General features: G+C 51.2%; 1 protein-coding gene across 1 annotated transcript in view; it reads left to right on the forward strand.

Moving 5' to 3' along the window:
• Nucleotides 1-25,254, forward strand: part of LDLRAD3 (low density lipoprotein receptor class A domain containing 3) — a 223,941-nt gene that overhangs the window by 62,414 nt on the left and 136,273 nt on the right. The window contains exon 2 of the mRNA XM_047691906.1: nt 5,817-5,963. Coding sequence (XP_047547862.1) covers nt 5,817-5,963 — 147 coding nt within the window. The remainder of the gene's footprint in view (nt 1-5,816; nt 5,964-25,254) is intronic.

Below are 25,254 nucleotides of genomic sequence, written 5' to 3' on the forward strand. Positions count from 1 at the left end.
GAAATCTGTGAATGCCAGGGGTTAGCCGTCCTGGTTCAACCTCTGAGGCATTTTATACCTTCTCACCAATTTCCCTGGCCTGTACTTTCCTTGAACAGATGGGCAGACAGAGTTTGGAGCTACTGGACTATTCTCCCGGGGCAGAGCTGCGTGTAGCATTAGAGCGAGAAACCCGGCCCTGTGTAGGTACTTGGAGCCAGAGGCATAGCCTCCCTCTGGGCTCAGACGGCTCCCTTCTGATGACAGCCCATAGCAGAGCTCCGTGGGAAGCACTTTGTCTGATGAGAGCTGAATGGCTCTGGGCTGTGCTTGGGACAGATGTCTCTGGTTCCCTCTGACACTGATGCCACCACGTGGAGCAGCGTGGTGTCCGGGGGACCTGTGGGGATTTTCCAGCATGTTTGCAAACAAATCACGGCAGACCAGCTCCCTTGGTGCTTTGCGTGTCGCCAGGACACGGACCATCCATGCCTGTCAAAGAGGGGAGTCAACAGAGGAAAACAGAGGCTGGTTTCCAGTGGCCCCGTAGCATTAGGGCTCTTGGCACTGGGCAGTGGGAAGAGGTGTGTTCATTCTCCGGGGAGGTTTCAGGGAAGCTGTATCTGAGAGCTGACAAATAGCATGCGGGGCGGTCCGTATGTATGTTTGTGTCTTGCTTTGTTGTTCCTTGAGCCCGCAGACCGGATTGCCAGGAAACAGAGGATAAAAATGAAGGCAACTGGACAGAAATCAGCAAGCAGGGCCTGTCGATAGCTTGCAGATGTCAGTTCTGCTCTGTGTCATGACCGGGAGCGTCCCAGCTGGGGGTGAAGGTGGGGGATCAGCAGAGGGAGAGCGCAGCATGTGGATGTCGAGGCCCCTGGCAGGTAGAATAGATGTCCCATTTCTCAGCTGGAAAAGTCACCATCGAGAACAGCACACGTTCCAGAAGGGGAGTTTGGGTGGATGCAGCAGCTGTCTTAAGATTTTGTAGTTGCTCCAGTCTTGGCCCCCTCATCGAATAGAAATTTGTGGGTGCCAGAAGATTTGGAAGAAGCTGCTGCAGCAGGCTGTTTGCCGTTGCCCGCTGGGGGAGGACTTGGAATTTTTTCTTGTTCTTGGTGCAGATGGTGTAGTTATTTTAAGGAAGTGATGTGCTGCAGTGAAAATGGGCAACTCTTTCATTTTTCAGCTTAATGAAAAAAAGAAAAGGGACAAGGAGAAACCCCCAGCTAGCCAACTGCGTGCTAATGCTTGTCTTTTTTGGATGCTGAATGTGTCCCACGACACGGAGATGGGATAAATATTTCAGCCACTAGAAAGCCCCGCTGTCGGGCTGAAAAGATTTCTTACCTCTCTTAAAGCAGACGGGGTAGTAATTTACGCGCACACGTCCAGACACCCCCACGTCCCTTATTTTTAACTACGTATGTCCAGAGCCCACTTCCTTTCTTGGGGCTGAGGCAGAGAGTGGATGGCACTTGGTGAGGAAGAGCGTGAGGGGTGGGAATGAATCATGACCGAACGCTTGGTTTCCTTCTGAGGGCAGCAGACACCTGCTGGGGACTTAGGGGGCCAAGGTTGTGCTGAATGGAAGGGTGTCCCTTTCTGGAGCGTGCGGCCTGGTGGGGAGGAGTATAGACGCGGCACTAAGCACAGATTCGCAAAAGGACAACACAGGACACTGTCAGAGTGAAAAACTGGGGGGGGACCCGCATTAGACAGGGTGTCGATGACAAGGTCTCGGCTGTAAGTGACGGAGAGCCGAGGGCTGAAGGACGAGCCAGATCAGCCAGATGCGTGAGTTTGCTCCGGCCGCCACAGTAGAGAACCACAGAGGGGCTGGCATAAACCCCACATACCTATTTCTGCACAGGTCTGAGCCCAAGATTGGGGTGGGGCCAGTTTCTTCTGGGCTTCTCCTTGGTTTACAGATGGCCGTCTTCTCCCTGCCTCCTCCTGTGGTCTCCATGTGCGCATCTGTGTCTCCCTCTTCTTGTAAGAACACCAGTCATAACGGATCAGGGCCTGTCCTCATGACCTCATTTTACCTTAATCACCTCCATAAAAACCCTGTCCGCAGGTGCAGTCGCGTCCTAAGGTGCTAGGGGACAGGACTTCCTCATATCGAGTCGGGGCAGGTGAAAGGCAGCCGGAGGGATCGGGGTTGGCAGGTAGCAGTGTGGGGAGTCCTCTGTGCAGGGAGGACAGTCCTGTCCGAGGAGCTGAGGTTGTAGAGGTGGGCGGGGCAGGTCATGGACACCCTGGCACAGGTCTTGGGTTTAGCAGTCAGGGCACTGAGGAGCCATCGGCAGCAACCCAGAATCTCGCTGCGCTGGAGTGTGCAGGAGGGCATGAGAAGAGGGAGTCAGAGGTCGGTTTTCTCAGACTTAACGCATTTCTGGGCTTCGGCACTAGAGACGTTTCAGGTCGGGTGATTCTGTGTTGTGAGGGGCAGCTTTGGGCATCGTCGGTGTGCTGCGTGCCTGGCCTCGACTCAGGAGCTGCCACACGGTCAGCAGTGTCTCCAGACACCGCCACGTGGCCCCCGGAGTCGGAGAGGCTGGGGGAGTGGCGCAGAACTGTCCCCCGTCGACAACCACCAGTTTAAAGGGGACGAGAAGACACAGAGGTTGAGATGGCTTGGCGCCCGTCGAATAAAAAGCACATTGGAGGGCGCCTGGGTGGCTCAGTGGGTTAAGCCGCTGCCTTCGGCTCAGGTCATGATCTCAGGGTCCTGGGATCAAGTCCCACATCGGGCTCTCTGCTCAGCAAGAAGCCTGCTTCCCTCTCTCTCTCTCTCTCTGCCTTCCTCTCCGTCTACTTGTGATCTCTCTCTGTCAAATAAATAAAATCTTTAAAAAAAAAAAAAAAGCACATTGGATGAGTTTAAGGAAGATTGTGAATTCAGAGCCAACAGGATTTAACGTCTCTTGACCTCCGTTTCTCCTCATGCTTGTGAGTTCAGTGATGTGGTCCCTTCCCTGGAGCACAAGGCCCCATGCCCTGGGCACACATAGCCGAGTTGCTTAGAAGCGCTCGGAATGTGCTCTGTGTTGGCCTTCGCCAACCGCCCTCCCCCCGCCAGGGGACCCCTGGTCCTGCCCCTACACCCCCTCAAGCCCATGGCTGGCAGGACCACCTGTGTGTCACCGGTGGATAGTCCGTGCCTGCTGCATGCCTTCTGATTTGTCAAGTCCGTGTCCCGCCCGCCCGTGGGCTCTCGGAGCAAGTGTTTTGGAATCTAATCCGGCCATTTTTCTGGCTCTGGAAATCTGTTTATCAGAGCAAGACGTCATGGTTGCAGTGACTTTTCCAGGGGGCTTGCCTTTGAGAAGCCAGCTCTACAAGGCAAACGAAAGTGATTTCCAAACCAAACAGAGTGACAGGTCCATTCTGGAGCCCCAGAGTGTTCCCTGGGAGCTTGCTGCTGAAGGCTACAGTGGCTGTTAGGAAACAGCTGGAATGGGGGGCACTCTGGGGAGTGCTCCCCGTGTCTGGCTGGGACCCAGCCCCTGGCCGTGTCTCCAGGCTTCTCTCCTACCGTTGCCCCTCTCCTGTGTTTGCTCTCGCCTGAAGGTGGTGAGTTGGTTTCCTGCTTTTCTCAGGGTTGGCTGTGGGTTTTGGAGTCAGTCCTGAGCGGGAGTCCGATGTTGAGTATGGGCTCAGGGGACGGGCAGAGTGCCGTGATTCATCACGTCTGCCCCAGTGGTGGAGTGGGGGGAAATGGCGACACAGTAGGTTTGCAGTGTCCAACAGTCAGAGCGGGGAGGTTTTTATTGTGTCCCCCCATCAGTGCCCTAGGCTGAGCCTTCCTCCTACCCTCTTTTTTTGGGCCCCAAGGGCCCTGTGTTTCATCTCTCTATCAACCTCCACTGCAAATACCTCTTCTTTTCTGGAACCTTTCCTTAACGCCTTGAGTTTTTACTTTATCTTAAGAACATGGCCGAGCCATTCAGTGGCTTTTCAAAGTGAGGAAGTGTCATGATTGATTTGCTCTTTAGAAAGGTCCCGCTGGCTACAGAGGAGGATGTGGTGCTGGGGGGAGTGGGAAGGCCACTCTGGGAGACTGTGGTGGCATGCTGGGAGGGGATGGAGGTCATCGGGCTGGAGGCAAGCTTGTGGCACTGTGACGGGCATGCAGGGCTTGATGGGGGGCTGGCCCACTGTAGGGGGAGGTGGAGTGAGGGGAGGGGCCGGGGAGATGTTCAGGCTTCCAATGTGGGTAGGGTGAGGCCCTCCCCTCACTTAGAGCTGCTGTTCTAGAATTCACCAGTGAACTACTAAGGCTTATTTTCGCTAGAGAGATGTGCAGGTAGATACTAATTCAGCGCAGTGGGGTGGGGTGGAGTGGTCTACGGGGAGTCTCCGTGGCTGACGTGGGGTGGGTGGTCTATGGGGAGTCTCCTTGGCTGACGTGGCCCTGCTTGCCTATGACTGTGTCCATTCCAGTTTGTTGTTACCTACTTGTTCCTTCGTAAAATATCTTTAGTGTCGCCTCAGTAGTACTCAAGCTGCAGCACAGAGTAAGGGCTCATTTCTGCTTGGAGAAGTCGGGGAACAGTTCACAGAGGGACAGACATTGTATATGAAAGCGTACGTAGGGGGTTATTAGGAGACTCCCAGATAAAAATAAGCCATGTAAAGGCTAGTGGCATGAAACAGAGGTCATGTCAGAGATCTGGCATGAGATGCTTCCTTTTGGTAAAGCCTGTGAAGGAGGATCATGGGCCCTGCTCTGCTCCCCCCGCTCCCAGGCAGATCTGGGCACCCTCTCTCTCTGCACCTGGCAGTAAGATCATTCGATCATTAGCATACCCTCGTGCCTTCCCAGCATTGAAGTGGGGAGCCCCAGTGTTCAACTCTGCATGGTTAGGACCTGCACAGGTGTCTGGTCATGAGTGTTCGGTAAATGCTTATTGAAGATTCAGGAGGGACCCAGGGACGTCCAGGTCTTTTTTCCTCTCCTTTCCCCTAAGACAACTTCACTTCCAGATGGTTCCTTATCTCCCGGCCATGGACGGCCCTGGCTCAGACCCATGAGATTCATCAGATTCTGGCTTCCTTGAAAATCTGCCCTGGGGTCCTTTGGTGGATGAATTCAGCACCCCGCCCCATGACCTTGGCCGTCCCTGTTTGCTTAACAGCCTAAGACTTGACCCTTTCTGGTCAGGGCTGTGGCAGTTGATAGCTGTGCTCAGTGGACTGGGATCGAAATATTGGGGCTTGGTTCTTGGAACTCTTGGCAAATAGTCCAGTGACCTCGGTGCCCCCCATGGGGGTTAGAAGGCCTGAGTTCAGGTTTCAGTTTGGCCTTTCCTCCCCATGTGACCTCATGGTGGGTTGGTGGGCTGAAGGGCAATGGTCTCCCGGTGTTATTGCTGAATGGCCCAGGTTCAGATACTCAGTGGTTCGAGGACCCTAGAGTCCGAGGCGGGGTAGGATCCCGCATTTCCTGCTGTTGGAGGCAGTGGGAGCCCAGTGCTCACTCGTGACTTGGAGCCTTTGTTCTTAGCCACAGCTGATGGCCGGGAAGAATGTTTGGGTTTATGACCGAGCTTTTCAGCAGTAAGTCAGTGAGTTCCTACTGTGTGCTGAGCACCCACTCCAGGCGTTCCCCGTATTTTCCCATTTAGTTCTCAGTCTCCAGGGTGGGGTGGGGCGGATTATCAGTCCATTGTGCAGATGAGCACACTGAGGCCCAGAGAAGTCAGGTCAGGTTGCCCACCGGAAGTCTCACGTACGAGACCCCCTTTGAACAAGGGTCTGTTCCGTGGTGGGGACGCAGCTCCATGCCCCCTCTGCCCATCTGATCTCCCGTCCCCTCTCTCCTGCAGAGAGCCAGTTGCTCCCTGGGAACAACTTCACCAACGAGTGCAACATTCCGGGCAACTTCATGTGCGGCAACGGGCGGTGCATCCCCGGGGCCTGGCAGTGTGATGGGCTGCCCGACTGCTTCGACAAGAGTGACGAGAAGGAGTGCCGTGAGTGGCCTACCCTTTGCAGGGTGGGGGTGGGGACAGTCCAGGGGCTGCGGGGACAAGGGCCTAATCTGGCTCAGACCCTGCCCACCCCACATGCCGCAGGCAGCTAGGTTTGGGCCTCTGGCCAGCAGCCTGGCCCTCTCCACTCTGTAGCTCTGCCTGGGAGCAGCACGGTGGGTGTGGAGCCTGGAGTCCTGGAGGGGACGGAGCCGCGGCTGTGGAACAGCAGAGGACCCCTCCACTGGGCTCTCCTCACCCCACCCTGGGGCGCTGTCTTTGCTTTTGCTTTGCATATGAGGACCCCAAAACTCCCAGAGGTGAGGTAGTTTTAGCGTCTCCCGACTGGTAAGGAGCCGAGCTGGATTTGAACTCAGGGCTGCCTGACCCCAAGGCCCGGGCTGGTAACCATCTTTCACGTCCTGTGAGATGTTCTTTCTGGGTAAATCAGGGATGGCATCTGGCCAAGTGGCCTGCACAGAGCTGGTAGCCAGGAGGCAGTAATTTGCCACTACTTGGCCTTTTCCCTGCTGCTGTGGGGAATCCTCTTCAGACGGGCACCCCCAGGAGCTGGGGGTTCTTTCTTATCCTCCCCACCCTGCCTCCTTCTTCAGTGTTTTTTCCATTCCGAGCCCTCGAAATATGCACGAGATTGGAGTCCGCGGTGACCTGCAAGAAAGGAGGCGCTGGATGGGAGTGAGGGCGTCTGGGGTGTCGGGTGATCACACTCCCCGCCCTGGAGAGCGGAATTCTTTCTTGCTCCAAAGCTCGGTGCTGCGCAGTGAGCTCGGCCCTGGCACCCTGGTAGGCGGGAGTGACACCTGAGGAGTGCTGGGACCCAGGGTTCCCTCATGGGTCACTGCCTTGGGACCACACAGCTGGACGCTGGCTCCTGGCTCGTCCGTGGGCTTCAGGCACCCCGCCACAGGGCCTCACTGACAGGAGAACTGTGTGTTCTGGCTCCGAATCCGGTCTCTTTCTGGAAGCCAGCTGAGGAAATGGCTGAGGGGATGATAATTTGAACTTTCACGTAGCTGTTCCTAGGATTTGAGGCCCAGTCTGTTGACGTACGGGAAGGGAAACTGGGCCAGAGCCCACCTCCGGAGCTAGCCGCCCAACCCTCATGATGCGCTCCCTTGGGCAGGTTGCCCGTTCAGAGACTGGCCCCGTGTCCATCTCGGGGTCCAGTATCCCTGCTTGCCTGCCCCCCACTCTTCAGAGGTTTGCGAGCCGGTGGATTAGGAATATTTTTGTGTGGTGGGAAGCAGCATTCATTTTATTGCTTGTGACTTTTCCCCAAACAGACCAGTATACATAATGCATTTTTACTTTTGCAGAATTTTTAAAAAAGTATTAATGTCTGTTTCAGCTTTCTCTGTGTCCAGGTCTCCAAAGTTGCTAGCAATGTGACGCTTGTAATTTTGAGTTACACACGAGATCGTGTGCGTGAACTCTGCAGTCCGTCCAGTTTTGAGCATTATTAAACACTCCACGAAGATGTGGAATGAGCATTTTTGGAATAGGGTCTGTGAGCTCTAGCAAATGCTGATTTTCTGTAGCAGAGCCGGAACATTGAGCACAGGGTCCGTTTGTGAAAGCATGCAGGGTTCAGACCTGCGACTTGAGTTTTATTCCTGGCTCTGTCAATAGCAGCTGTGTGGTTAGGGTACTGTGAGACGTTCTGTCTTTGTCAGTCCAGTTCCATGATTTCGGAATTCATGCACAAACTGGAAAAGGTGATGGAAAGAGAATATTAAAAAAAAAAAAAAAAAAAAGATGGGACAGGCAGCGGCCTGGCACTATTCGGTTTGGTTTGAAACACGCTTGCCTTGGCTGTTCTCAGTCTTTTTTTCCTCCTCATTTCCTACCCTTAACCCCCAGGCGTAATAAAGACTTGACTGGCACTTATTTAGTGTTTTGATTAAAACATAATTTTAAAAAACCGTACACACAAACACACACATTAAAGAACCCCTCCTCTCTTGCCTTTCTTTTTTTCCTTTTGTCTTTAAATCATAAGAACAGAACATTAAAAGGTTTAGGTAGGGGAGGGAAGGAAGAGGTCACTTTTCTAAAACAAATTCTACTTGCCTTTTGAATTGAATTTCTTACATATTTCTTCCCAGTCCAGGGGTTGAGGGATGAACCCTGGGGACAGACTGTCCAAATCTCCTCAGTCCCTCCCACCCCTCTGCCCAGATCACATGCTCGGTGATCTTAAGGAAGTTACCAGGATGTTCTAGACCTTTGCCCTGGGGAGGACTAAAGGAGGATGCCTTAGCCTCCTGATGTCTCTCAGTGTCCTCCTCTCCAAAATGAGAATAACAGGGCTCTGGTAATCCTTTCTGTGAAGGTTAAATGCACGTTGAGCACACAGCCCAGTGGCTGGGATTCGTAGAGGCGTGAAAACGTTAGCATTACTGGTCAGTCTGTACAAACTGTTTGACGCAGGTGTCATCATGACGACATGTGATGGAGTAACCTTCCTTTTTCTGCTTCCCGTTGGAGGCCCTCTGGCAGATGGCCATATGTAGCCTTCACGATTGTTGTTTTGTGAGGTTGCCTACTGTGCTGTCACATTGGTGTGGTGTACCCTAACCATTGCCCTGTGGTGGGTGTTTAAACATTTGGGGTCTGTGAGGGAGCTTACACGATGGTTTTCACCCGAGCCAGGCTGGGTCTCGCTGAGGTCTTCAGGGTCTCAGTTGCACCATCTTTTCGAGGTCCCTTTGAGAGCAGCTCCTGTAGAATTCAAATGCCACCTCGTTGTCCTTTCTTCGATTCTTCGGAACAGTGTGGTCCTTACACGGAGGAGAGTGAAGGTGGCTGATTTCCTCGCCACAGAGAGGCAATTGCCTCATGTATCCTATGGAATAACTTTGGTATTTTGAAGATAGTACACTTAAAAAAGGAGAATTCTTGCCCTTTCCAAAGGGTGAGGGAAGAGCCTGGAGAGCTGTGTTGTGGTGGGATATGAGGCGGTGAGAAGCTATTCTGTGCCCACAGCAGAGGAAGGATTTTCGTGAGACAGGAAAAAACTTCTTTTATGATGAACATAATAAAAATCACATACTGTGAAAGTTGGGGGAACGGGGAGGAGAAACAGCAGCATCGCGCCTATAGTCTGAACTCTAATGGAACCACTGTCAGCATCTTAGAAGTTTTTATTCAGGGCTCTTCCCAGCTATAATCACTGTGGGTACGTAGTGTTATATTTTGATCTTTTCCCCTGGCAACATTTTGACCTTTTAACATTTTAATGTATTTTTTCATATTTCTCTATCAGTTTTCATGCTTAGAAAAATAGTCCATTCAGGTGGTGTTGTATAGCGTACTGACTCTACATAAAGATTTGGCATTTATGTTGTTTCCAGCTTTCCGCGGTTAGAAATAGCGTTCAATGTTGTGAATGTGAGGGTAGACATGACTTCCCCCGTTGTGAGAGATTTTCTGAGGCTAGGTTCTCAGAAGTGAAATTACTGGGTCAAAGGACAGGAGCCTTTTTTGGTTCTTGAAACCAGTGCCTGTTTGTTTTGCTAATGGTTCGTACCCATGTGTGCTCCCTCACTGGCAACGTGTGAGAATTCTGGTTTTATTTTCGTCTTGGCAGCTTTGGATAATACCTCTAAAAAATATTTTTTCTGGCTAATTTAATAGAAAAGTTATACATTTTAATTTTTTATTATCTAAAGAAGTTGAATGTTTTCCTATAGCCCTATTTACTACTCATGTTTCTGACTTTGTGTATTATCTATTAATGGACTAGAATAAATTTCCACTCGGGTTGTGTCATTAAATTTTCCTCCTTGTGAATCTGAAGAACCTCCTCCTTAGGGTTTTAAGAGGCTTGTTAGTTTGAGGGAATTTCTGCTTTTGGTTGATGAAATGATCATTTTATCTAAACTTTTTTTTTTTTTTTTTAAGTAGTGAAAGGAATAGAGACAGTTTAGAAAAATGTGGAAGCCTCACGAAATCAGATATTTTGAGAGCTTCTTCTGGGTTGCCCTGTCCCAGGCACTTTGTGCTGTATTAGCTCATTTGATTGTCACAAGCCTTATGAGGAAAGGACTGTTTTTATTTCTGGATGAGGGACCTGAGCCACAAAGAGATTGCTAGAGCTGGCCTATTGTCCCAGAGATTAAGTGCCCATCACCTGTGTCCATCAGAGACCACAGGCTTTCTCTACCTGGATCTCTGTGCTGAATCAGATTCCTCTACTGCTAACCTGCTTTTGAAAAAAACGTTGAGAAACGTTGATGATGTTCTTCTCTGTAAATGATTTCTGAAATGGCCCTTAGTGCTGTGAGTCTCTGTAAGAAGAGACGGTAGTGTCATTACTGACACGCGCTGTCATAATAAAGCAGCCGTCCAGATTTCCAAAACTCACACGTGACCCGGAGTCACGAGCCTTAAGATCTCCTTCCATCGTGGTGTCAGATTTTAGCTGCCATCTCTCTGTGTCCTGACCACATGGGGGAGAGGTCTTGGAGGTTTGAGTTCTGTGTCACAAACTGGTCTTATCTGAAAAATTGATCGGTGTCTTTGATCAGGCATGCATAGACTTTCAAATCTCAGGCTGAGTATGTGTGCATGCATACATGCGCGTGTGCATGGGTTGGTGGGGGTGGAGAGGAGATGGGGATGAATTCAAGGATCTTGTCAAATGGGAAGATTTTAATGGCTCTCCAAGTCCAGAGACAGAAAAGTACAAAAATGGAACTTGAATTTTCCTTGCTTTTACTGTTAACAACCATTCCGTGAGCATGACTTTTCATTGCTCTGGTGTGATGGTTGAAATCCATGAGAGGCTTCAGAGGGCAAGTTTGGAATAAAGAACACACAAGAAATATAAAGGGGGAGGACATTAGAGGGGGGTGGGCAGAAAGTCTTCCTTTCCTTTTTATCGTTGTTCTCACCTTCTGCCTCTAGGTGGCACCACATGTAATGTTTTCTTGTAAGCTGGGTGCTACAGGGCAGGCAGAGATGAGGGGACAAAACTGAGAGTCAGAGGTGTTGTCCATATAAAATGTCCGCAGTAATTCACCTGTTCCACCAAGGTGCTAGTACTTGGCTCACATCCAGAATTCCCCCAGAAGACCAGGGAGTGGAAATTTGTGTCCTTACGGAAAGGGGAGTTTTGGATGCAGAGATACAGCAGAAGAAAGACTATGAAGACACAGAGAGAAGGTGGCCATTTAATGCTAAAGAGAGAGGTCTGGTGTAGACCTTGCTCACACCCCTCAGAGGGAACCCATCACCTTCTGACACTTTGATTTTGGACTTCTGGCCTCTGGGACTGTGCGATGATATGTTTCTATTGTGGAGGGCACCAAATTGTAACACTTTTATCACCCATCCAAGGCATCAACATGTCTCGCTTTTGTTTTTAGAAGATTGTTGCATGGTGGGGTGCCTGTGTGGCTCAGTTGGTTGAGCATCTGAGTTAGGCTTGGGTTGTGGTCTCAGGATCCCGGGATCCAGTCCAGCCACACACCCCCTACCCCCCCTCCCCCCCCGCCGAGGTCAGTGTCGGGGCTCCCTGCTCTGCGGGGAGTCTGCTTGTCCCTCTCCCTCTGCCCCCTCCCCCCACCCCAGCTCATGCTGCTGCACGCTCTCTCAAATAAGGAAATAAAATATTTTTTTTCTTTTTTTAAAGGTTTTATTTATTTATTTATTTGACAGAGAGAGAGAGAGAGAGAGAGAGAGATCACAAGTAGGCAGAGAGTCAGGCAGAGAGAGTGAGGGGGAAGCAGGCTCCCTGCTGAGCAGAGAGACCAATGTGGGGCTCGATCCCAGGACCCTGAGATCATGACCTGAGCCGAAGGCAGTGGCTTAATCCACTGAGCCACCCAGACACCCCAGGAAATAAAATCTTTAAAAAAAAATTGTTACATGGTGAGTGACAGCAGCCCCACTGCTGTGTACCAGGTGACATTCACAGGCATCCTGCTTCTGCGTTTTCTTTTCTGTAATAATTTGAAAATAAGACTCGTACTGTTGTTATAGGTTGAATTCCATCTCCCGAAAGATATGTTGAACCCCTAAGCCCTAGTACCTCAGAATGGGACCTTATTTGGAATTGGGATCATTGAGGATGAATTAGGTAAGACGAGGTCATACTGGAGTAGCGTGGGCCCTTAATCCAGCATCATGGGTGTCCTTGTAAGAAGACACTGTGACAATATGAGGGAAGAAGGCCCACTGACGGCGGAGGCAGAGATCAGGGCCATGTAGCTGTGAGCCACGGAATGCCATACTCTGACCGCTGCCACCAGAAGCTGAAGAGAGGCAGGAAGACGTCCACCAGAGTCTTGGAGCCCTGGTGATGATACCTTGATGGCAGACTTTCTTCCAGAAATGTGAGAGAATAAACTTCTGTTCGTTAAAACCACTCAGGGTAGGCGCTGTGCGGTGGCAGCCCCGGGAATCGGGTGCGCTCCCTTCCCAGGGGCACTTAAATCCATTTGGGCTGTTGTGGGCCCTTTATTACCTCCTTCCTGCAAGGCCGCTGTGCCTCCCCAGGAGCCCTGCCCTCCGCTCCTGCTCACGTGGCGACATCCCTTTTCCTCCAGATCTGGGATCTGGCTCGCCGTGGTTAAGGGCTGAATTTCAAAAGCCTTCTGAAGACATCGAGCTTCACAAAACTGGACTGGAACTTACAACAAGAGTCTAGAGAGTATCGTTGCGGTTTAACGCTCTGTCCATTAAACACTTAAGAGCAAAAGCTCGCTCTTCCTTTGTGGTATCCCTGCGTGGGAGGGATCCGTGACCTCTCCGTGTGTTTACGACACCCCCCTTTTGAACTCTGCCTTTTTGTTTGTTCACATACTTGTTTCAAAACACCTTAGGTAATTCCGGGTGTGCCCCTCCCTGCCCCCCCCACCTCCCGGCCCACTTCACTGAACAGTTTTCATCTCAAATGTGAGACCGTAAATCCCACAGTTGGGAACAGGGTCCTCGGGCCAGCCTCCATGTATGACCTTCAAGGCCCTGGGCACCATCTTACCTGACTCTGTACCTATTTCCTCATCTGTCAAAGGGAGGTAATGATGGTCCCCACGCCAGGGGTGACGTCAAAACCAGTAGGCGCCATGTCTAGACCGTGAGCCAGTAGGAAAGGAGCTGACCTTGAACAATAGGCACTGTTTGCTGGTCCAGCAAGGGTGGACCACAGGGCACCGTTGTCTTAAATGAGCTAATACGTTTGAGGCTTGGAGCTGGGTGCCTGGCACGGGCTAAGCATTCAGTAGATGCCTCCCGACATTATTCCCTCAGTAAGCCCTGTGGCATTCTTGCTGAAATCCAAGCCCGTTCTGCCATTCCTGGCCGTTGCAACGCTGCACATTACTGGCCCAGCCCGCCCCTGGCTCCCTTCTTCTAGAACCTCACGTTCCCTTCTCCTCCACCCCCGCTCTTCCTGCTTCCTGCTCTCCCCTGGAGAACCTAAGCCATGGCAACACCTTCTTTTGCTGGGTCAGTATCTTCTTTTCGCTTTAGAGAGCCAAAAGAACACAGTCATGAGCTTTTACAAAATTCTCTGTAGCGGAGAGCCCTAGGGAGCCAGCTGCACACCGCAGCCAGTGCAGAAGGGAAGGAAACAAACATCTGAGGGTCTGAGATGAGCCTGGCAGTTCTCGGGGCTGCAGGAGGGAAGTTTCGAGGGAGCTGTCCTGCACGCGGTTGGGGACCTCTGGTTAATGGACCTGCTGTTGGCCCCCGCCCGCAGAGTGGCCGCATCCGCTTGCTCCCAGCTCTGCTGCAGCCCCGCACAATTAAGCGTCTAAGTGGATTTTGATGATGGCATTTTGCTTCATTGCCCAAACAGCCTTCTTTAGTGTCCAATCTCCCCTGCCGCCCTTCGCCACCCTGGCCTGAAACCCACACTGTGCCCTGCAGCAGCCTGCAAGGTTTTTGGCCTAGAACTTGTACAAGCCACGGTCTTCCTGGTCCTCTTACTGCCCCCCACTCTGCCCCGGGCATGCCCTCTGTGTCCTGCACCCAGGTGAGGCGAGCCTTTCAGTCCAGGTGTTGGGATCACGGCCTAAATTCCCAGCTGGTCACCGACAGCTGCACGCAGACCTTTCTGGCCCGTTGAGCACTGCTTGACGTAACATGAATTTGACCGGATGCTAACTTTTCTCAAAGGTCCCTGTCTGAAGTTGCTGGTGATGTTTTACACCACATGGGGAAACACACAGTGCTCAAACCTTCCTAGTGTATCTGTTTGCTAGGCTTGTGGTAACAGAACACCGCAAGCTGGATGGATGGCCTCCAGCAACAGAGGCATTCCCTCACGGGTCTGGAAGCTGGACGTCCAAAGTCAAGGTGCCAAGGTGCCAAGGTGCTGTGCTTTCTCCGAAAGCTCTGCGGGCCAGGGTCCTTCCGTCATTGCTGGCGTTCCTTGACTTCTTTGGCTTGTGGGTGCGACCCTGCAGATTTCTGCCTCTGCCTTCATGGGGCCCTTTCCCTAGGCATCTGTCTCTGTGTACAGATTCCCCTCGTCCTAAAAAGACATGCATCACTGGATTAGGGTCCACCTTAATCCATTATGACCTCTTCTTAACTAGGTTCCATTTGCCAAGACCGTGTTTCCAAGTAAGGTCGTGTTCACAGGTTCCCGCACACAACCTGGGGCACCGAGTGAATATAGAGGAGGTCACGCCTGTGCAGTGGCCCACAGTGGCCACAGCTCCCTGCGGGGCCCGTGGGCCGTGTGGCTTCTCATGGTCTCCACTTGGGGTGTTTTGTTGTTACTTGTTTTACCCTTCCCTTTGTAACATGACGGTCATGGAACAGGAGCAGGAGTGGTTTGAAAGCCTGGGGAGAGGGCAATATATGAGAAAAAGAATAAATATGTTTTAAAAAGCCAGCTCTGTGCGGTCTTCCTTCTATCAGCGGGTATCTTGATTGGGCCATTTCCATGATGAAAGAGTACTAGGATCTGCCAAACCAGTGTGTAGGCAGCGTTGGGCTGCCTCGGGGCTGGGAGGGGCTCTAACTGCACCTGCCCTTAGCTCTCCGCCTTCCAGCCCACCTGCTGTCCAGCCCACCTGCGGGAAGGGTGGAGGGCTCCCAGCCCCTCAGGCTGTAGTCAGGCAGGTCTCCTCCCTCCTGCTCAAGGACAGCAAAAACACAGATGAGCTGCCAATGTTTCTAAACTGCGAACTTGCACCTAAAAGTCCAGATCATAGGTAGGTATTCGAGAAAGATCAGATTTCACGTTGGGATGCTTTCTGCGCTCAGAGAAGCCCCACCTGTCATGCATCCCACCATCTTGTTCATGGGAAGTTCTCCGGTACTTCTGTTCTGAGACACCCACCTTTTCATGTTTTCCCATCTCTGGAGGGGAGACACCTCTTATGATGGGTGGGATAGGGAAACACAGTGTCCTACTTGAATTGGCCAAGTTTTTTCTTTCTTAGTTGTATGTAAAATAGTGGCATGCCTTGCAATCCGTGGTGTGTTGGATTCAGTGAAGTAGAATTTTCTCCGATCGTTAGCATGCAGTGTCTCAGCCCAAAGTAGTGACCTTTCCAAATTGACAAATGCACCACCTGTCCAATTTCCTTAGGGTGCTTGAGGACAGGAGCAGCCGATGCTGCTCTGGGGCGGGGGTCTGGGTCTGGAATCGTGCTGCCTGGCTTGGATCCTGGCGCTGTCACAGGTGAGCTTTGGGACTTGGATGAGGTCCTTTGCCTCCGTTTCCTTAAATCCCACAGAATTCCTATGTGGATTAACGAGCTTAAAAATCCTGAAAGCCTTTCAAGTAGCTGCTGGCACATAGTAAGGCCTCAGTAAATGCTAGCTCTACTCTTACTGGCTGCATGGAATCACATTTCTGGTCTAGATCGCAGCTTCGCCCCTGGCTAGTCACTTCCCTTGGTGGAGCCTCAGTTTCTTCATCTGTGAAATGGGAACAGGTGTGAAACGGTATGTGGGAAAAGCCAACATGCAGGAGCTGATGTCTGCTGCAGAGCAGGCACTGAATAAGACTCACTCTGCCATCTTCTGCCTCTCCCAGCTGTACACGATCCCCTGGAAGGGAAAGTCTCCAGGGTTGCCCAGGAAGATTTGATCCAGACTTCGTTGGGCTCCTGTAGTCAGCAGACGTGGCCTGGAAAGTGCTCTGTGGATCCTCCTTTCCGGCAGGTTGTTGAGGCTAAGGAAGGTGGATGGTTCTACTTCAGAAGTACTGTGTCTGTTCAGGTCAGCAATGAACATCTGCCCTTCCCTGAACCATCTTCAGAAGACTGAACCCAGGGACCCCATGATGTTTGTTTTGAGGGATGTGCTGTGCTGTGAGGCAGCCCAGGATGGGGGAGCCCCATCCCAACTACGGTGCTCTCGAGCCCTCATCGACCCCCCCCCCTAGAGGGTGAGAAGGATCAGACTCTCTACCAGGGTGGTGATGCCTCTCCCTTGGAACTGGGACAGGAGACCCCAGACTGGCTGGGGGAAGAGGTTGAGGTGTAAGGTACTCTAGAACCTAGAGAAAAACTGAGAGGAATTTGTCCGGTTTGGTCTCTTCCTGGAGGAGAGCAGCTCTTTCATTTCGGAAGTCAGCCGACAGCCCCAGCTCTTAGAAAGTTTTGTCTTATTAGTCACCACTCTCCTCCTCCCTCCCTGCTGGGGTCATTCCAGTCCTATCTAGTGGTGACAAGGAGACTTGAACGGCATCTACCAGAAACCCCGTCAGGCCTCTTCTCATTTCCTCTGTCCCTCCCAGGTGAAGCCAGCTGCTGTTGGGGACCTGCCATCACTCTCTCGGGAGCTGCCGACTTCCATGCTCATGCTGTCAGCAGCCGAGAAGTTAGTGGCATGGAGTCATCTTGGAGTCCTCTTTTAAATCAACTTGTGCACAAATACCAGCCTCGCTCCGTCTTGCCAGCCCTCCCCACCACGTGCAGAGAACTCTGTTATTATCGGTGCCACGTGCTACCTTTTCCCTGCCTGCAAGGGGAGAATCTTCATAAACTGGCTCAGAGCTGGGAGGGTTTGAGTTCTTCCCTCACGCTAGAATGAGTGTGGCCCGGTCTCCTGGGGCCCCATCGTTGAGACACACTCTTGTTGCCAGGGCTTGGCTGTAGCCGCACGATGTTGTCGGTGGTAACAGGCTCCATAATTGCTAATAAAAGTTAAATGGCAGCAAAATCACAGAACGCCAAAAAAATTTTTTTTTCCTGGCGCATCGAGACAAATTTTGCTGATCCAAGTTAGGCTGTGACCGTGCAGTCTTTTTATTTTTATTTTTATTTTTAGGCCGACTTGTGCTGTCATCTGTGACACAGCTAGTTTGCAGTTGCCTAATGGCTTCTTAAAAAATTCAGAGACAGATGAGGAAGTAATAATTAAGAGGAAGTGGTGCGTTCATATAACACAGACACGTGACCAGAGAGATGTATTAGTCTGTTACACTTGAGAAGAGTAGTCTTCCACGGTTTAAAGTGGGAGAAGCTGTGGGGGGTTAGGGTGGGCTGGAGAGAATCTTTGAAGTCAAAAGCTAACTGTTAAAAAAGCATTTCAGGAACTTGTGTTTTTTTTTTTTTTTAAAGATTTTATTTATTTATCTGACAGAGAGAGAGATCACAAGTAGGCAGAGAGGCAGGCCCAGAGAGGGGGGAGGCAGGCTCCCCGCTGAGCAGAGAGCCTAATGTAGGGCTCGATCTCAGGACCCTGAGATCGTGACCTGAGCCGAAGGCAGCGGCTTAACCCACTGAGCCACCCAGGCACCCCAGGAACTTGTAGCTTTTGACATTGTTAATATCATGTCCTTTGCTACGTATGATTCCGGTAAGGAGTCCAGTAAAATGGAGGGAATGACTTAGGGCTAAAAGATTTTCTAGCATCAGTGGACAAAGGGAAGAGACTGAGATCAGTTCTATGTGGGTATTTCATATTCTGCTGCCTGGAAGGGCATCAGGTTCATTCCAAATTAGAAGGTCTTCTCTTGAGTCCTTTGGAAACGTGTGGCTTGCCTGTGTACCGGAGTTCCTTATTGCTGTCCTCGGTGCCCTTCATTTGGTGGGGCTGGCGGGCGGGGGGTGGGGGGGGTGGAGGCAAATAGGCGATCAGTGTCTCTGATTCTTAGTGGGATTAAATATGCAGGGATCTAACCAAAGACCATCTTGGCTCCTGTTGACTCTTATCGGGTGGAAGGGTTGTTGTTGGCTTCTCCAGTTCTTTTGGGATCTGGGAATGAGCTGGTGATTTTTACTGGCCTCCTGTGCTAAGAGAAGGTGCTCAGGGAAGACAGCCTGCTTACATGGTGACTTTGGGGTGGTCACCCAGTGTGATGTATTTTTCTCTCTTGGACATTTTGGACATTTTGGCCAACGAGTGGGGAACTTGCTCCAGCCCGTCACCGTCACTATGCTGCCTGTCACTGGGCCATTTTCTGTTGAGCTCCTGGCACAGCCTGCCCCTTGACACTCTCCCAGATACTCAAACAATGCTCGCAGAGCCCGGGCAGCATGCGGGCAGCCGGTGGGGAGCCGAGGGAGGCTGTGTCGCTTGGCAGGGAGCAGATGGTCCTGATGGAGAACATGGTGGGCCTTGGCCATTTGCTGTCTGACATTTAAAAACCAAACCGAGACTGTTCCCAGCTCCCTGGGATGGAGGACACTGGCCAGTCTGATGCTGGGAAGGGGCGAGAGAGACTGTGTCACCTGCTGCCCATAGGTATGTTTCTGGGGTACAGCAGTGACCTTGCCCAGTGCTTTGACTCAAGGCCGAACTCCGTGCCCACTCCCTTCCCCATCCCTGCTGCCACTCAGGTCCTCCCCTGGGAGGTGAGCCCCTCCCCCCCCTCCACTTTCCCAGTTAGCTTCTTCACAGCATGCTGGGATATGGTTCTGATGGTGACTTGGGGAAGAACATGTCTGGCCACCATGACTTTGGGGACAGGCCATGGAGTAAGAGTTATGACTCAGGCTGTATTACATAGTCTGCTGGACACGGACACCGGCATGGGACTAGGCCCCCAGGAGATGTACTCTGGGTGGGAGCAGGAGAAGGCAGGGGGAACATGATAGTTTAGCTCTTGAACAAGGAGAGAAGGAAGCGGAGGGGAGGAAGAGCCTCAGATTGCTCTGTGGGTCCTTGAGCAGTTCTGCCAGGCCCCTGGGATATCCTAGAGCCAAAGATGCCTTTTGGAGGAGTCCTGGGTCCCTCAGGGATGGGTCTGTCTTAGCACAACTGCCTTGTCCGGTCAGTGGCTAAGAGCATCTCACGAGAGGTCTGGCTACCCCCCTTCCCCCCACTGCTGTGCAGCCCTGGACAAGTTACTGCCCCACTCTGTACTTCCTCTGTGGTGTCTGTGAAACGGGATAGGAATAGTGGCATTTCACTGGGTTATGCAGAGTCAGTGGCTCTCCGGAACGACGCTCTTAAAACAATACCTGTCATGTGGTAAACATTCAGCAAATGCAGGTCTTGTCATTGTCCTGTGCTCGAAGCGTCCTGTGCTTGCCCCCTGCTGCCTGACAGCCAGTAGACTGACCCAAGTGACACAGCTGATCCCTTTTCTGAATAAGTCTCCTAGTGTTCTCTCCATGGCTCAGGGGGAAGCTGCTCCACCTAATACCGACCAAAAAAAACCCAAACCCCAAACTGAAACAACTAGGTTTCCCTGAGTTTTCTCGTGAACAGCAACTGAATGAAGCTCTCCTCTCCCCCCACCCCAGTGCTCTTGTGCTCTTAGGGACATTCCCCAACCAGTGTTTCCTAAAGTGGGCTTGGCAGGTCACCCGCCTCACCTGTTCACGTAGATTGGGGGGTGACTCCAAACAGAATCTCCAGGAGGGGGCCCAGGAATCTGCATCTTAATCAGCAGCCTGGGGGGGTCTTGTGCCCATGACACTGGGGACTCACTTGTTCTGTGAGTCTCAATGAAGGGGGTAGTGAAGACAAAGCTTGTCAGCCTCTTGCAAGATCAGGGAAGGAAGGCTGCCCAGTAGAGCATCCCTTCTGAGAAGCCCCGCCAGGTGGGAAGCACCCCAGCTAGTGTGTTGGCCTCCAGAGCAGAACATTCTGACCAGAGGGCCCCACATGACATGATGGCCGCGAGCGAAGGGTTAGTGATTGTTTTCTTCATGGTGCTTTTCCTGCTTATTGTGTGCTGAGGAAAGCGGGTGGGTCTCAGGTCCGTCCCTCCACAGCTCACGAAAGGAAACGACTTCATCTCAGCCAGAAATGAAGGTGCCCGGCCTTTGTGAATCTCAACAAGGAGCGCCAACAAGATTAAATCGCCCCTCACAGTGGGCGTCTCTGGGAGGTGGGACAATGGACTGCTCTTCTTTCCTAACGCTGATTATTTTCGCACGGGAGACCGTGTGTGGAGTGCTTCAGGGGTACACAAACCTGCCTGGGTTTGTCCTGGTTCCTCTACATACTGGGCAAGTTATTTAATCTCTCTGTGCCTCAGTTTCCTCATCTGTAAAAATGGAGAGTACTCAGATACCTCACAGAGTTTAAATACATTTCTACTTCGGTGTTTAGACAATGCTGGACACTTACTAAGCTGTTAGGAAGAGTTAGTTACTATTATTAATAATCGCACCATCATCTTTGTGTCCATTCATCAGGTAGCCATAGGGTGATTGAAAAAGAAATGCCGAGAGTCAGGCTGCCTCATTTATAGGAACTAATGTCTAGACTGTCTGCTATAAAGACCAGAAAGAATTTGCAGGGATCCAGCTGTCTGGTTTGGTTTGGGGGCAGACCTTTTCTTTTCTTTCTTTTTTTTTTTTTTAAAGATTTTTATTTATTTGACAGAGATCACAAGTAGGCAGAGAGGCAGACAGAGAGAGAGGGGGAAGCAGGCTCCCTGCTGAGCAGAGAGCCTGATATGGGGCTTGATCCCAGGACCCTGAGATCATGACCCGAGCCGAAGGCAGAGGCTTAACCCACTGAGCCAGGTGCCCCTGGGGGCTGATTTTTCATCTGTAGTGAGGGGTGAGATGCCTATCCATGTTTTGGACTTTGCTTCTTGGAGTGCTAAGCTTTCATGCCGCAGTGGTGGGGAGGAGGACAGTAGTACAAAGGGGGCTTTGGACTTGACTCGGGCTGTTCTCTGTGACAGCAAAGCAGCTATAGTGTTCTCTTTTAATACCTGGTTGGTTTGCCTAAGATTTTCTTTTCCACGGAGGGTTCTGTGGTAAACAGACAGAATGAGTAGAATCACGCTGCACCAGTTCCCTAACAAGCCCCCTCCACCCTTGGCTCTCTTCTCGGCACCTGCAGTTCCAAACACAGCACCGTGATCGTCGTTTTCTAGGACAGAGCTCACTTCCAATGACCGTAGGTGAGAGTCCTCAGAAATTTGTTTTGCATGATGAGCCCAGACCTGCTTTTTGGAACTCTTTAATGATAGCACTAACAAGTTCCCTATTTTTAGACCCGCTCAGGCTTTGGCTGACTTCAAGTTCTAGCTTCACTAACTGCCAGCTGTGGGACAGGGTAGTGAATACAAGGATATACTCGGAGGGTGCTTTGACACGGTGAGTGGTGGGTGTCAGGGACCTGACTGCTCTTATAATCAGAAGTGACTGGAGAATGTCTGCTTGGGATCCTCTCTCTCTCTTACCCCAGGACAGCCCTGTTCTTGGCTGCAGACGGTGTCTAGGCAATGCCATTCTGGGCAACGTTCCTTCAGTGCCGTTGACCCTGCCAATGGGCCATGCACCATTAGGAGCCAGACCCCTTTGAGTTACACCAGAGACTACCTGGAAACATTGTATGAGCACATCCAAGGAGTTGTGGGGTCCCTTTTTCAAGCAGTCACCCTAATATTAGCAGTCAGCCATCCTCGCAGACAATGCCACCATCATGGTTCCTAGAGCATCCATCACGTCCCACTCTTCCCTTTGCTCTGTAGAGTATATTCCAGAAGAAACATGAACCATGGGTTGTGTAGTCATGCTCTGATACAAACCAAATCTTGGCAAGTGTGAACGACTGTGAATACAATACATATGTGAAACACACTTCTTCCCCTGCGCTCCTCCTTAACGTTCTCCTTCCTAAGCTGGTCTCCCCCTCCGTTTTGCATTTCAGAAATATTTTGTTTTTCATTCCAGACAGTGGGAGTACAAAGGCAGATTTGTTTCTTCACTTAATTTGCTAATTCTGCCAGGGTTTTGCTCCCACTGATCAGCAATCCTCCTTAAAGTTTAGTATGTGAGGCTGGCCTTTGGGAAAATTACATAGACGTGGTATCATAGTTACCCTGTGCGTGACTGCAGAGGACATGAGTACAGTCAAAACAAAACAAGCAATGGAGGAAACAAAACAATGTCTCTCTGAGTGGATTTTAGGGTAGGCTGGGATGCTGCAACTGAGCAGAGCAGGGGGTGCAGGCTCTTTTTTTGTATTTGACTCTGCATGGATGTCGGGCATTTGATTTTACTTTACTGAGCTCTCCTTTCCTTCTGTGTAGAAACCTACTGCTCTGGCACCTTCCCAGAGATATGGTTATTTTACAGGATTGACATCACCCAGTTCTTTGACTTCCCTGCTGATGGGAGTACAGAACTGTGAAACATTAACAGATGCTGCTGCTTAAGAAGGGGGAAGATGGATGGATGGATGGGTGGGTGGTTGGTTGGATGGATAAATGGATGGATGGGTGGATGGATGGATAGATGGATAGTTGGATAGATGATGGATGGATAAGTGGATGTATGGGTGTGTGGGTGGCTGGATAGCTGGGTGGATGGATAGAGAAATGGATGGATGGGTGGGTGACTGGATAAATGGGTGGATAGATGGATAGTTAGATGATGGATGGATAAGTGGATGAATGGGTGGGTGGGTGGATGGATAGATGAATGGATGGATGGATGGATGGATGGACAGAAACCTCTCATTCTATAACAAGATCCCTGCCCAGAAGCCTTCTGGATCTTCCTCTTCATTCTAGGTACATACGCTGCCTTATTCCTGCTCCCATAACCCTTCTCTACCTTTGCCTTCTAAACCAGCAGTTGCCATCAAGAGTGGTAGGTGCCATCTTCTAGGTAACATTAGAAGCTTCAGGACAACAGAAGGGCCCTGCATACTTCTTGTTCGCTGTTATCCCCACACTAGTGTCCACTCCCAGCACATGGAAGGTGCTCAGTACGCATCTGTTGGATGAACCAATGAAAGAATAATGACTGTATATGGGGACTTGTTGGAGCAAATCTTTGCTTTCCTTCTCGTATTCGTCTTCTACTGCTCTCTCAGAGCTGATATTCTCTTACTGGGGAGTCAGATGGGATTGGTAAGCAGAAATAGGATTCCTCCCACCTGTAACACACACACACACACACACACACACACACACACACACACACAACTTCTCCTTCAGGACTTCTTTTTTTTTTTTTTTTTTTTTTTTTTTTTTTTTAAAGATTATTTATTTATTTATTTGACACAGAGAGAGAGATCACAAGCAGGCAGAGAGAGAGGAGGAAGCAGGCTCCCTGCTGAGCAGAGAGCCCGATGCGGGGCTCGATCCCAGGACCCTGAGATCACGACCTGAGCCGAAGGCAGTGGCTTAACCCACTGAGCCACCCAGGCGCCCCTCCTTCAGGACTTCTAAAGGGGTCACCCGCCTGATTTGCTTTAACAGGCTGACTTCCTATCCTCCTTTTCAGCTTCCCCCACCCTAATTCTGCCTTGTTAATTAATCGTTCTTCTGTGGGTAAATATTCCACCAGGCTCTCTCCTTTTCCTTTGGGTCTCAAGGGGTGTGACCTCTGGGAGAGCCTCATGTCTGTCTGTCTGTCTGTCTCTCTCTCTAAGCCTTGGTGTAGATACCTGTTATTATCAGCTCAGCCTTCATGCTGATATTTTGCTCGGATTTAAAGACGAGAGGCAGGGGCTAATGAGCGGCTTTCATGCTCAGGAACACGGGGCACCCGGCAGCTTCAGCGGCTTCTCCACTTAATTCCAGGCTTGTAGGGACACTCACTGAGCTTAGCTCAGCCCCGGGGGTGGGGGGTGGCACACAGCACCTTCAGCCCTCCCCTGCTCAGCTCTTCCTTCACAGCCTTGGTGCCTGAGCTCAGAGGAGATCCCAGAGCCCCGTAAAGGACGCGAGCCTCTGGTCCTTCTGGTTAGTGTGCTTTGGGGCAAGGAAGGAACTGTTGCCCTGGGGATGCACTCTGGTTTTTCTGGGCTTTAGTTTTCTTATCTGTCAAGTGACTTTTGACCTTCTCCATCCCCTGTTAAAATTACTGATGCCTGTGATTTAAAATCAAATGTCCTTCTCTTTGTGAAAATGCAGAATGGTTTTTAGTCACGGGGGCATACACCTGTGCCAATGGGTTTAGGTTGGTTGAGGCTTATGCAGAAAGGGGGTGAGCCTGTTACTACTGCAGGGGCTGTGGGGTCAGACTGTAAAACTTGGAACTGGGGACCACCGCTATACACAGACTCTGCGGGGCTGGTCATTCAGTCCTCACAACCGCCCCAGGAGGTCAGTCTGGCCGGTATGCCCATTTTACAGATGAGGAATTGAGGCTTGGAGAAGTTAAGTCATTGGCTAAAGCTTTGGGGGACGGAGTCAAGTTAGGATCGCAGATGAGCTTGAAGGAACAGGTTGACCTGTCAGCTCTGCTGCCCCCTGCAGGTAAGTGTGTGCCATGGCGGATGTGTGCCGAGAGGTGTGGAGGGTTTCTAGGCTCTCCATGCAGCTTCCGGCCTCCTTTGTAAAAAGAGTGCATATTGGATGTCCTGCTAATCCCATTCCCGTGCGAGAAAGGACTGCATTTGAAGTGTCTGCAGTTATGCCTGACTTTGCTCCTCTGCCCGGAGGGCGCAGCAGGGGCCTGAAGGAACCCGTATGGAGGCTCTTGTCAGTGCTTCTTTGCTGTCTTTGTAAAAATCAGCTGCAGGCAAATCTCAGGGCAGTCTGCGCTGAATAGGTCTGGCAGGAGGGTGCCTGCATACCTCTCCCTCTCCCCCAGGACCCTCCTGTTCCAGTCCAGTGCTCTTGAACATCATGTATATATATCAGAAAGGCATGGGGGTCTTGGTCAGCTGCAGATTCTAATGGAATGAGTGTGGTGCAAGGCTGAGTCTGAATTTCTAACAACACCCCCTGCCCCCAGACTTCTGATGTGGCTTGTCTACACCGTGAGCAGAGAGGGTCTAGAGGCCGTGGTTTCCAGGCTGCATCAGAATGATCCATGATCCCGAGGCCTCAGTAAGTGCTTTCTCAGGACCTTCCGGCAAACCCCAGTCCCCAGCTTGCCGATGGGACCGTGGAGCTGCAGATGTGTCTGGGACAGCACTGGGAGAAACACCGCCC

This window comes from Lutra lutra, chromosome 10, assembly GCF_902655055.1.
Source record: "Lutra lutra chromosome 10, mLutLut1.2, whole genome shotgun sequence".
In the NCBI taxonomy this organism is placed as follows: Eukaryota; Metazoa; Chordata; class Mammalia; order Carnivora; family Mustelidae; genus Lutra; species Lutra lutra.